We start from the raw sequence: 14,073 nt of genomic DNA, 5'->3' as shown, positions 1-14,073 counted from the left end.
GCTGGAAAAAAAAGGTTGAACCTTGAAGCTGTGTGTCAAAAAGGTTTTGTGTGTTGACATTTTCCCATGACTCACATCTCTCCAGGTGAGGCAGTGAAACAGAGACAGAGAGAGAGAGAGAAACAAACAGTTTTAATAAAACTGAATGACGATGATAATGATGATGATGATGATTGGGGGAGTGGAGTGGAGGGAAATTACAAGCTAAAAGAAAGATGTGCATTCACATGTGTGCGTCTTTGGGAGAGGAAGAAAGAGAGGCCTCTTCCTCTGCCTCCCACCTGCTCTTGTAATCCTCTCTTTTTCTGGTGACCTTGGCAACCTGGTGACAAAACATCCTTGGTGTTCCTTTGATTGAGGCCACGGGTGGGCGTGAAGTTTGGACAGACTGAAAAGAGAGTGGCGGAGAGAGAGTAGGATCGAGGAGGATAAGGAAGTTGCAGATGCCCTCAGGGTTGGCTGCTCTGTCTCTTCAGTTATTTCCTCCTGTCCATCTATCTGTCTGTCAGTACCTTTTCTGCCCATTTCTCTCTCTGCTACTCTCTATAGCATTTACCCTACTATAGTGTAACTTAATAAGAGATTAAGATGTGATTAGTATAGGGGAAAGGGCATTTAACTGTGAATCTAGTTCAAACATATTTTACAGCGCTAATAACAGGACGGCAACGTAGCCTTTCCTGTTTAAGTTGATGAAGTATATATGAAATGTATTTTGCTATCAGTTAGGCCTCAGGATGTTTAGTGTATATTGCAGGTGCTGTTTTGTCTTCCCTTTGTGTCTTTATAAAGCTGTGTGTGTACTAAATCAATCTGTCGGAGATCTTCTGGGATTTCCAGGCTGTCTGTGTCGGATTAAACTTGCATGAGTTTTAAGTAGTTGTGCTGCAAGGTGTTGTTGGGTATGTAGTCCAGGCAATTTAGCTCATTTTGGACCCAAAAATAGAACTAATTGTCACAGAAGGTTTTTCACCATACATCATTTCTATGAGGTGTCTAGAACAACATACTAAAAGTCCTAAGAAATCCTAGTTGGGGAAATATGTTTAATTTGCATCATTATTTACTGTATAAAGTCTATGGTGCCGACAACAATACACCCCAATGGGGCTATTTTTTTCCTTTACTCCTATCACAATGAAACTTTACATGATGAAAGTATCCATGAAATGTAACATTTTTTGTATTACAAGTTTCTTTGAAAATGTATTTGAATATGCAAATGAGCCTTACACTAATCAATTATGCCCAAAATACACCCGAATAGGCTTCTTTTTTTCCTTTACTCCTACCACAATGAAACTTTACACAATGAAAGTAGACATTAAAAGTAACATTTTTTGTATTACAAGTTTCTTGGAAAATGAATTTGAATATGCAAATGAGCAATACACTAATGGAATATGCCCAAAATACACCCAAATAGGCTTATTTTCTTCCTTTACTCCTACCACAATCACCCTTCACACAATAAAAGTATACATGAAAAGTAACATTTCTGTATTTCAAGTTTCTTGGAAAATTAATTTTAAATATGTAAATGAGCTCAACACTAATTGACTTATGGTCAAGAAGCCATAAAGCTGCAAGCAGCAAAAACAGGGGCCAAATAACTTAGTTCTTAGTCCCGCTCATATGTTGTTGAACATATATATAACATCATAAATGTCATATATAATATAACATCACACACAGTCGTTGAAACGACTTTGATGAATTCTGACTTTCTTCTGATGTTCTCTGCGAACTGGGAGGAAAGTCGTTAGGTAAGGCTTGTTCGCTAATAATAAAAAAAAGAATTTAGAAAGCAACTGGAGACAAATTCTTAAGGTCAATATAGGTATTTTAAGTGTGGCAAGTGACATGTGTGTATGCATAAGTCAAGTGTGGCAAGTGACAGCACTCAGTGCATAGGTTAACTTATTGAATGGACATGAATGTGTTAGTTATTTGGCCCCTGTTGCTGCTTGTGGCTTTATGGCTTCTTGACCATAAGTCAATTAGTGTTGAGCTCATTTACATATTTAAAATTAATTTTCCAAGAAACTTGAAATACAGAAATGTTACTTTTCATGTATACTTTTATTGTGTGAAGTGTGATTGTGGTAGGAGTAAAGGAAGAAAATAAGCCTTTTCGGGTGTATTTGGGGCATATTCCATTAGTGTATTGCTCATTTGCATATTCAAATTCATTTTCCAAGAAACTTGTAATACAAAAAATGTTACTTTAAATGTCTATTTTCATTGTGTAAAGTTTCATTGTGGTAGGAGTAAAGGAAAAAAAGAAGCCTATTCGGGTGTATTTTGGGCATATTTGATTAGTGTAAGGCTCATTTGCATATTCAAATTCATTTTCAAAGAAACTTGTAATACAAAAAATGTTACATTTCATGGATACTTTCATTGTGTAAAGTTTCATTGTGATAGGAGTAAAGGGAAAAAATAGCCCCATTGGGGTGTATTGTTGTCGGCACCATAGACTTTATACAGTAAATAATGATGCGAATTAAACATATTTCCCCAACTAGGATTTCTTAGGACTTTTAGTATGTTGTTCTAGACACCTCATAGAAATGATGTATGGTGAAAAACCTTCTGTGACAATTAGTCTGTCGTAAAACGCTATTTTGCCTGGACTAATGTGGCAGAGTTCTTCTTTGCTGATGATTAAAACAGGGCAGACACTGTGCATTTTTCATACAATTATTTCTGAACATTTAACACATTTAAATCTGCACCCTGTGCTCGACCCTGTGACTCACATGCTAAGGGTCAATTAGCAGGTGATGAAAATAATGAAAAGAACCTGTGGTCAAAATACCTTATTTATTAATCAAAGCGCTACTTTGAATGTAAAGTAAAAGGGTAGGCTGGATGAAATGAAATTAAGTTTTCTATTACAGACTGCCATTTAAACCACAACATAAAAAAAGACTACCTCAATTATTAAAATGATCTCATTATACAGTAGTTTATCACAGATTTGTTGAAAGCAGCCATGAGGCAGATTGAACCATGAAGCTGCTCAAACTACAAGATACTGTAACAGACCAGCATTTCACCTGAGGGTTAGATCATTGATATTGAGGGAAACCAGGCATTGTGACCCTCCTCATGTCTCCACTTCTCTTTTGCTCCTTCTCTATCAATTTGTCTTTGTCCACAAATGGACACCACAATCAGGTGCTGATTAAAGGTGCATTTTATGGCTCAGTGGAAGAAAATTGTTCTCTGTCCAGGTCACTGGCTTGTGACACGGCAATTATTAGTGATCAGATGAAAACGGCAATGTCTAGTACACACTCAGTTCAGGGGCGAAGTGTTAGACAATGCTGCTCACTGGTGTGAATCACAGAGCAAGAATGAATGATTGAAAGAATGCAGCATATTCTCCCTGAACCAACTTTGTACCCTGTTAGTCGTCAAAGTGAGGCGATAAAACAAAGAGCGATTGAGCTGGAAACTGTGAAAAACATTCCCTGCAGTGGCTGTCATAAGTTTAACCTTTTGCTTTGCTTCCTCCCACAGTGAGAGATGATGACGACTTCTTGAGCCTGAGCGAGCTCCCGGAGACCTTCCCCTCAGACCCTCCAGAGCCCTTACCTCACTTCCTGTATGAACCTGAGGAAGGGTACATTGTCAAGAATAAGCCAGCCAATCTCTACTGCAAAGCAACGCCTGCCACACAGATTTACTTCAAGTGCAACAGCGAGTGGGTCCATCAGAAGGACCACACCGTGGAGGAGAAGGTGGACGAAAACTCAGGTGAGTGAAACCCGCCAGCTGTCAGGTGGATGTCAGTTTCCATAACTGTAATCTCCAACTGCATGTTTGATTTTAGTCATGGATCGGCAGATATCAGAGAAGCAAGCCGAGCAAACAGCCCCTCCTTACCTCCTGTTTCTTAGTGCATCAGAGAAACACTGATTTTTAATGTGAACCTGCCTTATTCGGGTTTTTTTTTATCGGTTTTAATTACCTGGTCTGTTTGTTGTGGAGAGGAGGAGACCTCTGCAGATAAATCGGCTCACTGAAGGAATCCTAACCTAAAAATAAACTGAGTACCTTGAAACAAACTGAGTTTACATCAACGACAGTACATCTAACCTCCATGTAAGAGCATCAGCGATATATTGATTTCAAATGTGAAACTGCTTTATTCAGTGTTTTTATGACTTTCAGTTATTGTCTTGGAGAAGCAGAGCTTTGTAGATTTAATGCTTCCCAGTAAAAACCTGATCCTGAACAATGGACACTGAAGGAATCCTGACCTAAAAATAAAACTGTAACGAGTTGTTTAATGACGATGACAGCAGCGCTTGTAATCCTGCACTATTAAATTTTTTATTGTTGTTGTTTTGAGAGATGCTGAACTTTCCTTGGTAAAGTGAATCCAGTTTGTTACCATCTTGGATAAAAAATATATATTGTGAGTCAGCAATGCCGTGGAAAACCCTGAAAGCCTAGAGCATACACGCACACAAAGAGGCGCACAAATACACACATAGATCTTTATTTGGAGTGCAATGAAAGTGGGCGGATCCGATCATAATGTTGGAAAATAGGTGGAAAAAGACATTAAATGAAAACTGACATGCAGAGCGGGTATTCAGTACAGGAACTGTCAAATGTTTTTTGTTTAACTGAAGACATTTTTGACAGAAAACACTGGTGGTAAAAAAAAGAAAAGAAAAAAAATGGCAGTGACACGTTAAGTGCAGTTGCATGTCAGTTCACACACAGGAAAGCTGTAGTTTTTTATTTATTCATTCATTTTTTAAGAAACACACTTCAGCTCAGGGTGAAATAACAGCTTTTTGAGTGAGACCATGATATGAATGCAAGACTGATGTTGGCGATTTGCTTAACATGCAGCTTAACACGATGCAACAGTAACCATGTACAGTAAACATGAGAACACATCACAATAACCATGCATTTAAAAACAAGTTAATTACTGTTTTTACTAATTGTGTCCTGGAGAACAGACAGTTATACAAAGACGCAAGTTCACAGGTGTAAAATTAAGATTGAGTTCTTCTTTCCACCTTATGTATCTGACCCTGCTGATAAGTTGTACTTTGGGATATAAAATTGTCTCACGTGTGGAAATGTGGCCAACATTTCTCCCTGATTGTCTCCCTGGTGCACTAAAAGTAAACAGGCTAAATCCATTATTCAGATGTTTAGTTATTTGTGTAGTAAGCGAGGTCACATGTCAGATGTGTGTACACAGCTGTCCCACTGCCAGTGCCGTTCTGCCATGTTCACGGGACAGTTTAATAGGATCCACAGTGATGTACTGGACTGCAGCCAAAGTTCCACACTTGTCACTTGACAGCACATTGTATTACTCTGCTAGCTAGGTAATGATGAATCATGCTGTTGCTTTGGCAGGAAGACAAAGATGTACACAACCTGCTTTCTTAGACTTAAGGTTGACATGAGAACAGCTTATGGGTCTCCACCTGCTTGTTAATGAGCAGGGGTCCCCAGAGCGAGTGATTGAACGCAGGCTGAAAACAGTTTTAAAAAAGTCCTGATATATAGTGGCTGCAGAATGAAATATTGGTTTGGGGTTACAGTAGCACAAATCAATGTGTTGGTGCTTTCATTCCTTTGTGGTCTAGTTTTTCTCATGAGTCAGGTGAGCAAAATACTTTATTTAATCTGCCCACTATCTGATAGCAGACAGTGTGTAATATCACAAACAATCACAAGGAAGCAGAACTTTTGATTCCGTCTCAACTCAAGTTGACACATGGACTCGCCCACTGAAGACTTCCCCTTGTAATACAAAGCAAACCCTCGAGCCATACATGGCGTGTGTGTGTGTGTGTGTGTGTGTGTGTGTGTGTGTGTGTGTGTGTGTGTGTGTGTGTGTGTGTGTGTGTGTGTGTGTGTGTGTGTGTGTGTGTGTGTGTGTGTGTGTGTGTGTGTGTGTGTGTGTGTGTGTGGTGTCCTTGTTGCTTGGTGGGTCTGCTGCAGCACTAAACCCAACACAGAGACTGAAGTAACTGAGCGGTACAGCAGTGATGTTTCCCCTGATTCGGCTGTCACACATGAATAGTCAAGGCAGAAGCAAGCAAGTGCAACAAAACCTGCGAGGTGTAAACATGAGAAAAGTGAAACAACAGGTACAAATATAGAGCCATACACAGCGGCATAGGAAAGTTTTGATAGAAGGGAAAGTAATGTTACAGTCTCTGCTGGAGGTTCAGTCTCACATCAGACTATCTACTTCTGACTGTAGTTCGTTGTCTTCAACCATGTAAAACTTGTTTTTGATTCCTTAAACATGTTTCTTTTGAAGAGTATGATCAATTTTTCATCTCTTTCTCCCAGTCTTACAGCTTTTTGAATATTTAATCATTAATCCTTCTTTTCTTTTTCTTTTTGTATTTAGCTCTTTCTGTCTTCCTCTGGCTTTGTTTTCATTTAACTTCCTCTTACTTCTCCTCTCCTTTTTCTTTCCTTTTTTCTCTTGAGCCATATCTTAGTTCTTTGTTTCTTAAAAAACTTTATGGTTGCTATGACGTCACTGAGCTGAGAGGTCGGACTGACACTGAGCTCCCGCTCCCATCGACCATAATTTAAATTTTACCCACCACAGACGGACTTTTTTACATCTCGCTGACCGCCCTAAGCTTCCTAACGATGTCAAGCAAGGAAAATAGCTCGGTTCCGCCCGAAAATCCAGGTAAATCTCAAAGAGTAACAAGTGACCGACCGAACCTTGAGGCGCAAGATGGCGGCTCAGGTGCTGGTGGCTACTCGCAGCTAGCTCAAGAAGTTACTCGGAGCATCGCCAAGTTATTAGAAGAGAAGCTGACCTCATTTACGAACGCACTGGAAGTTTTGACAACCCGGGTGGAAGGCAACAATAAAAGACTTGATGAAGCTGAGGACCGAGTGTCCACACTGGAGGACACGCTAGCTACCACCGAAAACAAGCTCCGGGAAGTTGAGAAGAAGCTACAAATTCTCACTGAAAAGGCAGACGACATGGAGAACAGGACGAGACGGGACAATATCAGGATCATTGGCTTAAAGGAAGGAGCCGAAGGTGAGCAACCTGTTGCTTACTTTGAACGCTGGCTGCCGAAAATACTGAACCTGGATACTAAACGGGGCATAATTAAAATCGACCGGGCGCACAGAGGGCTCGGTCCCGCCCGCGGCGACCGCCCCAGACCCATCATTATCAAGCTACACAACTCCGGGGATAAACAACGGATCATGGCTGCACTGAGAGAGAGACGGCAGCTGACATATGAGGGGATGAAACTGTACATTCAGCAAGATTTCTCAGCTGCAGTGAAGGAGAAGCGGCGCAGCTTCAACAAGGTGTGTGAACGTCTGATCGGACTGAACATCCGCTTCGTCATGCGGTTCCCCGCCGTCCTAAGCTTCACCTACAACGGAGAGAAACATGCTTTCCAGTCCCCCCGAGCTGCGCAGGCATTTGTGGACGGACTGCCGTGAACTGTGCATCGATTACCACTGGGTAAATAAGTAAATATTTTGTGGCGAGATGTCACTCGGTAATTTTAGTTTGAACTGCTGTATTAAAATCTAAATTCAGCTGTGCATTAAGCTTGAAAAATGTTTAGCCTAACTAATACTGCACTTACCGTACATGATAAGTCAGGGATGTAAAGGCTGTGATGTTAAACAAAAAAGGTTAAAAGTTTAATTAAAATTAATCTGATTTAAATAAGAGAAAAAAAAGAGCCATGGCTAGAGCTACATGACCCCTGAGGGGCAAGGGATCTGACAGAATCCTTATTATTTTCGGGCTCTAAAAGGATGTGTATCCATCTGGGTCGTGGGGGCGGGAGTTATTGAAGAGATTGAGGTTGTTGCTCTTCTTCGGTGTTACCTACGCTTTCAGCGTCATACAACCACCTGTAACTGTTACACAAATCTGGTTTTTATGGCTGGGTTTTTCGTTCTTGTTTAGACCTGATGAGGTTTATTTCAGTGTTAAATGCCCATTGTTCAGGGGCAGATTTTTTGTTCACAGTGCTCTGAAATGTAAGACTACATCCTTACCACCACTATATCCTGTCAAATTTATATATATGTTTTTCATTGCTCACAACCTCGAATGTAATTTGGCTTGTGCATTACTGATTTATCTTATCTTCATTTAACAACCATGAGTGACATTAAGATTATTTCTTTAAATGTCAAGGGGTTAGGCCATGTTGTTAAAAGGCAGAAGATTATTTCTTTATTAAAGAGAGAGAATGCACAAATCGCCCTTCTACAAGAAACACATTTGACAGATCTGGAACACATTAAATTAAGGAGAAACTGGGTAGGCCAGGTGTTCTATTCATCCTTCAATTCACATAGTAGAGGAGTAGCCATTCTCATCCATAAGAAATTACCATTTACTTTAGAAGAGGTTATTAAGGATGATGAGGGACGATTTGTTATTATTTCAGGTTTCCTTTATGGGGAACGAATCCTCATAGGCTCTATCTATGGCCCTAACGCATTCGAGCCTTCTTTCTTTTCTAGGCTGCTTGCAGCGACATCCTCACGTTTAACCCCCTTCACAGTATTCGGAGGAGACTTTAACTGCGTTCAGGATGCTAGTGTTGACCAATCTCCATCAAAACCTGCTTTTATATCAAAAAAGACAGCAAGGCTGAAGGAGCTAGGTGCAGACCTGGGTCTTTTTGATGTTTGGAGGATTATAAACCCAACAACAAAGGACTACACTTTTTACTCCCACCCCCACCAATCTCTATCAAGAATTGATTATTTTCTAGTATCTAGAGAGGTAGTAGATAGAGTCAAAACATGCTCAATTGGAATATGTACATTATCTGATCATAACCCAGTATCTATGACGATATCCCCCCCCTATCGCAATCCCTCCTCACGCCACTGGAGACTTAATTCCTCACTTCTAAGTAGCCCCCCATTTTTGGATTTTCTGGAGAAACAATGGGAACTTTTTATGGCGACAAATAATACACCAGGTATAAATCCCTCCCTTTTATGGGAAACCGCTAAGGCGTTTATCAGGGGGTCAATTATATCTTACACAGCAGCTCATAAGAGGGAAACAATCAGGAAGCAATTGGAATTGGAACAGTCAATCAAGGAGTTAGAGAACAAATTTAAAGGGTCTCCATCTAAACATAATCTTAAAAATTTAGAAGCAGCAAGATCGGCGCTTAATCAACTCCTAACAAGCAAAGCAGAGGCTTCTATCCTTTTCGCTAGACAGAGGCTATATGAACACGGCAATAAGCCTGGCCGCCTTCTTGCCCGCCTGGCAAAGGGCAGAAATGCCATTAATTTAATATCATCACTTAAAGATAGTAATGGAGACAAATTTCATGAATCAAAAAAAATTAACAATATTATGAGACAGTTCTATCACAAGTTATATTCCACCGAATGCAATACATCAGATGATTTAAGAAAATCCTTCCTGGATCAAATAAGTCTCCCCTCTCTTACAGAAGAACAACGGGAACTCCTGAATAGACAGGTTACCAGGGAAGAGGTCCTGGATGCTATTCGCACACTTCAAAGTGGGAAAGCACCAGGGCCGGATGGCTATGGGCCGGAATATTATAAAAAAATGAGCAGGATTGTGGTGGGCCCTCTCACCGATATGTTTTTGGACTCCTTCAAAAATGGATGTCTCCCTCCCTCTCTAAATTTGGCCAATATCTCTTTAATCCTAAAGAAAAATAAACCCCCAGATGAATGTGGTTCTTATAGACCAGTCAGCCTTATAAATGTGGACAGCAAGATACTTTCTAAAGTGCTGGCCAGAAGATTGGAGAATTATTTACCTTCACTCATAAATGATGATCAGACAGGCTTTATCAGGGGGAGGTTATCGTGCTCTAATGTGAGAAGACTTCTTAATGTAGTACAGTACTCCTCGGAGATGCAACACCGGGCACTAGCTATATCATTAGACGCGGAAAAGGCGTTCGACAGGGTGGAGTGGGGGTTCATGTGGGATGTCCTGAGCAGGTTTGGATTAGGAGAGGAGTTTATAAATTGGATAAAACTTATTTATCATTCACCAGAGGCCTGTGTCTTAACCAATGGTATGCGTTCTTCTCCCTTCCCGCTAGGTAGAGGGACAAGACAGGGCTGCCCGCTCTCCCCCCTCCTCTTTGCCCTTACTTTAGAGCCTCTAGCAGAACGAATCAGGAACAGTAACGAAATACATGGCATTACTTTAGGCAAGACCACTCATAAGATAGCATTATATGCTGATGACGTTTTACTTTTTCTTTCAAGGCCTGAGGTGTCAGTCCCGGCCACTTTGTCAATTATCAACTCATTTGGCTCTATATCTGGCTATAAAGTTAATTACACAAAATCTGAGGCCATGCCCCTGGGAAATTATGGCAGTACAGGCTCAGTTACAAATTTTCCATTCAGATGGGCCACTTCGGGCTTTGTTTATCTTGGTATTAAAGTGTCATCTAATGTTGAGGACCTGAGGAGACTTAATTTTGTGCCCGCAATCAGAACAGTTAAGAATGACCTTGAGAGATGGCATGACCTTCCCCTCTCCTGGATGGGCAGAATCAGTCTTATAAAGATGAACATACTCCCCAGGTTGCTTTATCCTTTGCAGATGTTACCATTATGGATACCAAAGAAGGTTATTTTAGATTTAGAAAAAGCCTTTTCACGATTTATCTGGCACAATAAAAGACCCAGAATTAAAATTAAGACTTTACAACTGCCAGTGGCACGAGGGGGCCTAGCCCTACCCAATCTGAGATTTTATAACTGGGCCTGCCACACCCGAATAGTCTGGGACTGGCTCCAGTCTCATTTAAAATCTGAAACGGGTATCGATGAATGGTTTTCCTCTCCCTACTCTCTGCTGAGTAAACTTGTTAGTTTTGGGAAAAAGAGGTTGCCACACATTAAACGCAACCCTATTGTTTACAACACTATCAGAGTCTGGCGAGACCTTACAAAATATTTTGGGGAAAACGTTTCATCCTTTGCGTTAACGCCTGTGACCAGAAATGAGGAGTTCGCCCCAGGAATTAATAATAGAGTGTTTGATAGCTGGCATAAAAAAGGCATCAGGCTCATTTGGGATGTATACGAGGGCAATACGCTGATGTCCTTTCAACAGCTTCAACAAAAATACAACATTGCACCTGAACACTTTTATGGGTATCTTCAACTCCGTAGTTTTATTCTGTCAATTGTGAAAAATCTCCACACAGACACTCCCTCTCCCAGTGATATAGAGTTATTTGTACTGAACCGAAAAGACACAAGACATTTTCTCTCTCATTCCTATTCACTGCTCTACTCCTTAGATTCATCAGATATAGGGAAGGTGATACAGAAGTGGGAACGAGATCTTGGTGGGCAATTTATTGAAGATGACTGGCATGAAGCAATAGTCTCTGCCAAAACCACATTTATTTGCAACCGAATGAGAGAAACCCAATTTAAAATACTCCATAGATCCCACATAACACCATTCATTCTTAACAAAATGGATAACCAGATCTCCCCTCTCTGCATCAAATGTAATATGTCTGTTGGGACATACATTCACTGTTTCTGGGAGTGTCGTTTGATTGCAAGGTTTTGGAGTAATGTAGCCCAGGAGTTGAGTAAAATTTTCTCACGCAAAGTTACAAAGGATTCTGGCCTTTTCATATTAAGCTTGCCGTCAAAAACACTATCTTTGAGTAGAACAGATTTTAAACTCTGTGACAAACTTCTGTTTCTGGCTAGGAGATGTATTTTAAAGCAATGGATAAGTGACAAACCTCCAACGGTCACACAATGGTACCAAGAGACGTATAAAGTTTTACCCTTAGAAAGACTTACTGCGCGAATGAAAGGGGATGATAATCTGTTTGAGGTAACATGGTCGGCTTTTCTGGGGTACTTACCCCCACCCCTTCGGGACACTGTAAATAAGGGGAGATATACTTTAGACTGGAATACTTCCACTAGATGATTGTTTAGATCTTATACGACTATATCTACTTGTGTAATTTATTTATGTATTTTAAATTTAATTTTATTGTTTATCTGTCTGTATTTCGTTTACTTACTTTTTAAAAAATCAGTTCCTTTTTAATTATTATTATTTATTTATTTATTTTATTTTTTTCTTTTCTTTGTCTTTTCCTTTCTGATGCCTTTTGGGGTAAGGACAGTCATGAGCTAAGTTTACATTTGGGTTTGGATGGTGGCTTGTTTTTCTTTCCGTATTGATATGTGAATACAGAGAGCACTTGTATGTTGTATGTTGTCGATGTTTTGTTCGATAAAAATCAATAAAAATCTATTGAAAAAAAAAAAAAAAAAAAAAAAAACTTTATGTGCCCTGAGGAGGTTTTGCATTTCAGAAAAATAAAGGCGTGATCGTGTTGCCTATAAATTCACACCACGGCAGTATTATAAAATACAGACAAAAAAAAAACAACAACAACCAGTGACTTGTTCAGTATGAAAGTATCCAGGCATCTCTCCTGGCCTTCATCATGGTTTCCCAGGTGACCGCAATAAAAATCCATTGTCTTCCTTCTCTCTCTTTTCCCTTCTCAGTCTTTTTTCTCCCATCTATATCCCACTGTTCATTACTGACATCATGTGCAGCTGCTAGTCATTTATTAGTCTCACATCAGCTGTTCATTTGCTAGCTGCTGGATTCCAGACTGTGTGTTATCGAGAGGAAATGCTGTTCGACTAACGACACACAGATTTAGGGTCTCATAGTGCATGTCATGGACACTGTGAGCTTCACTGAGGATCACCCAGTCAGCCATGTAAATCTGTAAATCTGTGAACATCCAAAGTTAAGTCCAAACTTACTGTATTTTAACATTAGTGTGTGAATTACATTTTCTAACTTCATTTTGGAGTTATTTCTCTGAATCCTCCTGCTTGATAAAATAATCCTTAACTCCAGTTGAAACATGGAATTTGAATTCAAAACTCACTTTGATTGATGCTTGATTTAACTTGTACAAAGCCACCATGTATGTTAGTGACTTGCTATTTTGCACAGCTGCAGGATCCTTAAACGCACCACAATCAAAATATATCTGTTTGGATAGTGATGTGCTTGTGGTGCGACGGTGGTTCCATCATACCTTGTTGCTCATTGACAGTGATCTACATACTATATATATATACACCTAATGCAGCATTGTGTAAGTGCATCTAGTAAAGCTATAATAGCGAGGTGAATGCCTGGTGAATGCAGTGTGTGTCTGTGTGTGTGCGCCCTGTTTATCTGTTTATCTCTGTGAAAACCTAAACTCCGTAAGCTGTTTTCTCTTCTTTTCCTTCCAGCTGTTTCACAGTCACAGCAAGAAGCTGTGGCCCCCATACTGCTTTTATTATCTCTGTCTTCTCACTCACTTTCTTCCCTCTGTCTTCAATCCTTTCCCTTTCTTTTTTTTCATTTCTTCTCCCTTCCTCTCCCCCCTGCTCCATGCTGTTTTGTGCTTTACTCTAATTTCCTCTGACTGAAATCGGAGAGAGCAGTGGCAGATAAAACCCAAGCTTGAGAAAGCAGGGGAGAGAGGTGGGAGATGATGGAGGGATGCTGATGGAGGGTACCTTTGAGAGGGCTGGAAAGGCCAACTGATATCAGGGAGTCACACTGAGGAGAAAGATGATATGAATCCTGCTGAGCTGTTTTCTCGCTCGCCTCAGCTCCCTCCTTCTCCCTGTGTTTCTCATCTTTTTTTTGTGCTGGAAAAGGAAAGTCAGCTTAAGTGGTGAAACACAGTGCACCTTTGATCTCGGGGATCAAGATAAAAGAAAACAAAAGTTAACATGAACAAATAAAAGTTGGAACATAAATGAAAAAAAGTTTGTTGTGTGTGATGCCTTGTGCACACAAAAATACAGTTCTGAGGCTGTTCATGGCAAACAGAGAACGTTTTTTTCATCTTAAGGTGGAAAAGTAAAGAAAACAGTTATTAGGTGATAATTAAAGAAGGCTGAATGAAAGGAATAGCAAAAACGAAGACAAGGCACCACACTGTTTGATTTTTGTTTGCTTTTTTATTTTATTTCATCATGAGA

At 40.1% G+C, this 14,073-nt stretch overlaps 1 protein-coding gene across 1 annotated transcript in view; it reads left to right on the top strand.

Moving 5' to 3' along the window:
- Positions 1 to 14,073, top strand: part of LOC310990926 (netrin receptor UNC5C-like) — a 192,034-nt gene that overhangs the window by 90,157 nt on the left and 87,804 nt on the right. Inside the window, exon 2 of the mRNA XM_083978488.1 lies at positions 3,529 to 3,765. Coding sequence (XP_083834614.1) covers positions 3,529 to 3,765 — 237 coding nt within the window. The remainder of the gene's footprint in view (positions 1 to 3,528; positions 3,766 to 14,073) is intronic.

This window comes from Trachurus trachurus (genome assembly GCF_905171665.1).
Source record: "Trachurus trachurus genome assembly, chromosome: 9".
NCBI classification, from domain to species: domain Eukaryota; kingdom Metazoa; phylum Chordata; class Actinopteri; order Carangiformes; family Carangidae; genus Trachurus; species Trachurus trachurus.
Note: the sequence above shows the minus strand (reverse complement) of the source record. Positions and strands in the feature narration are given on the sequence as shown.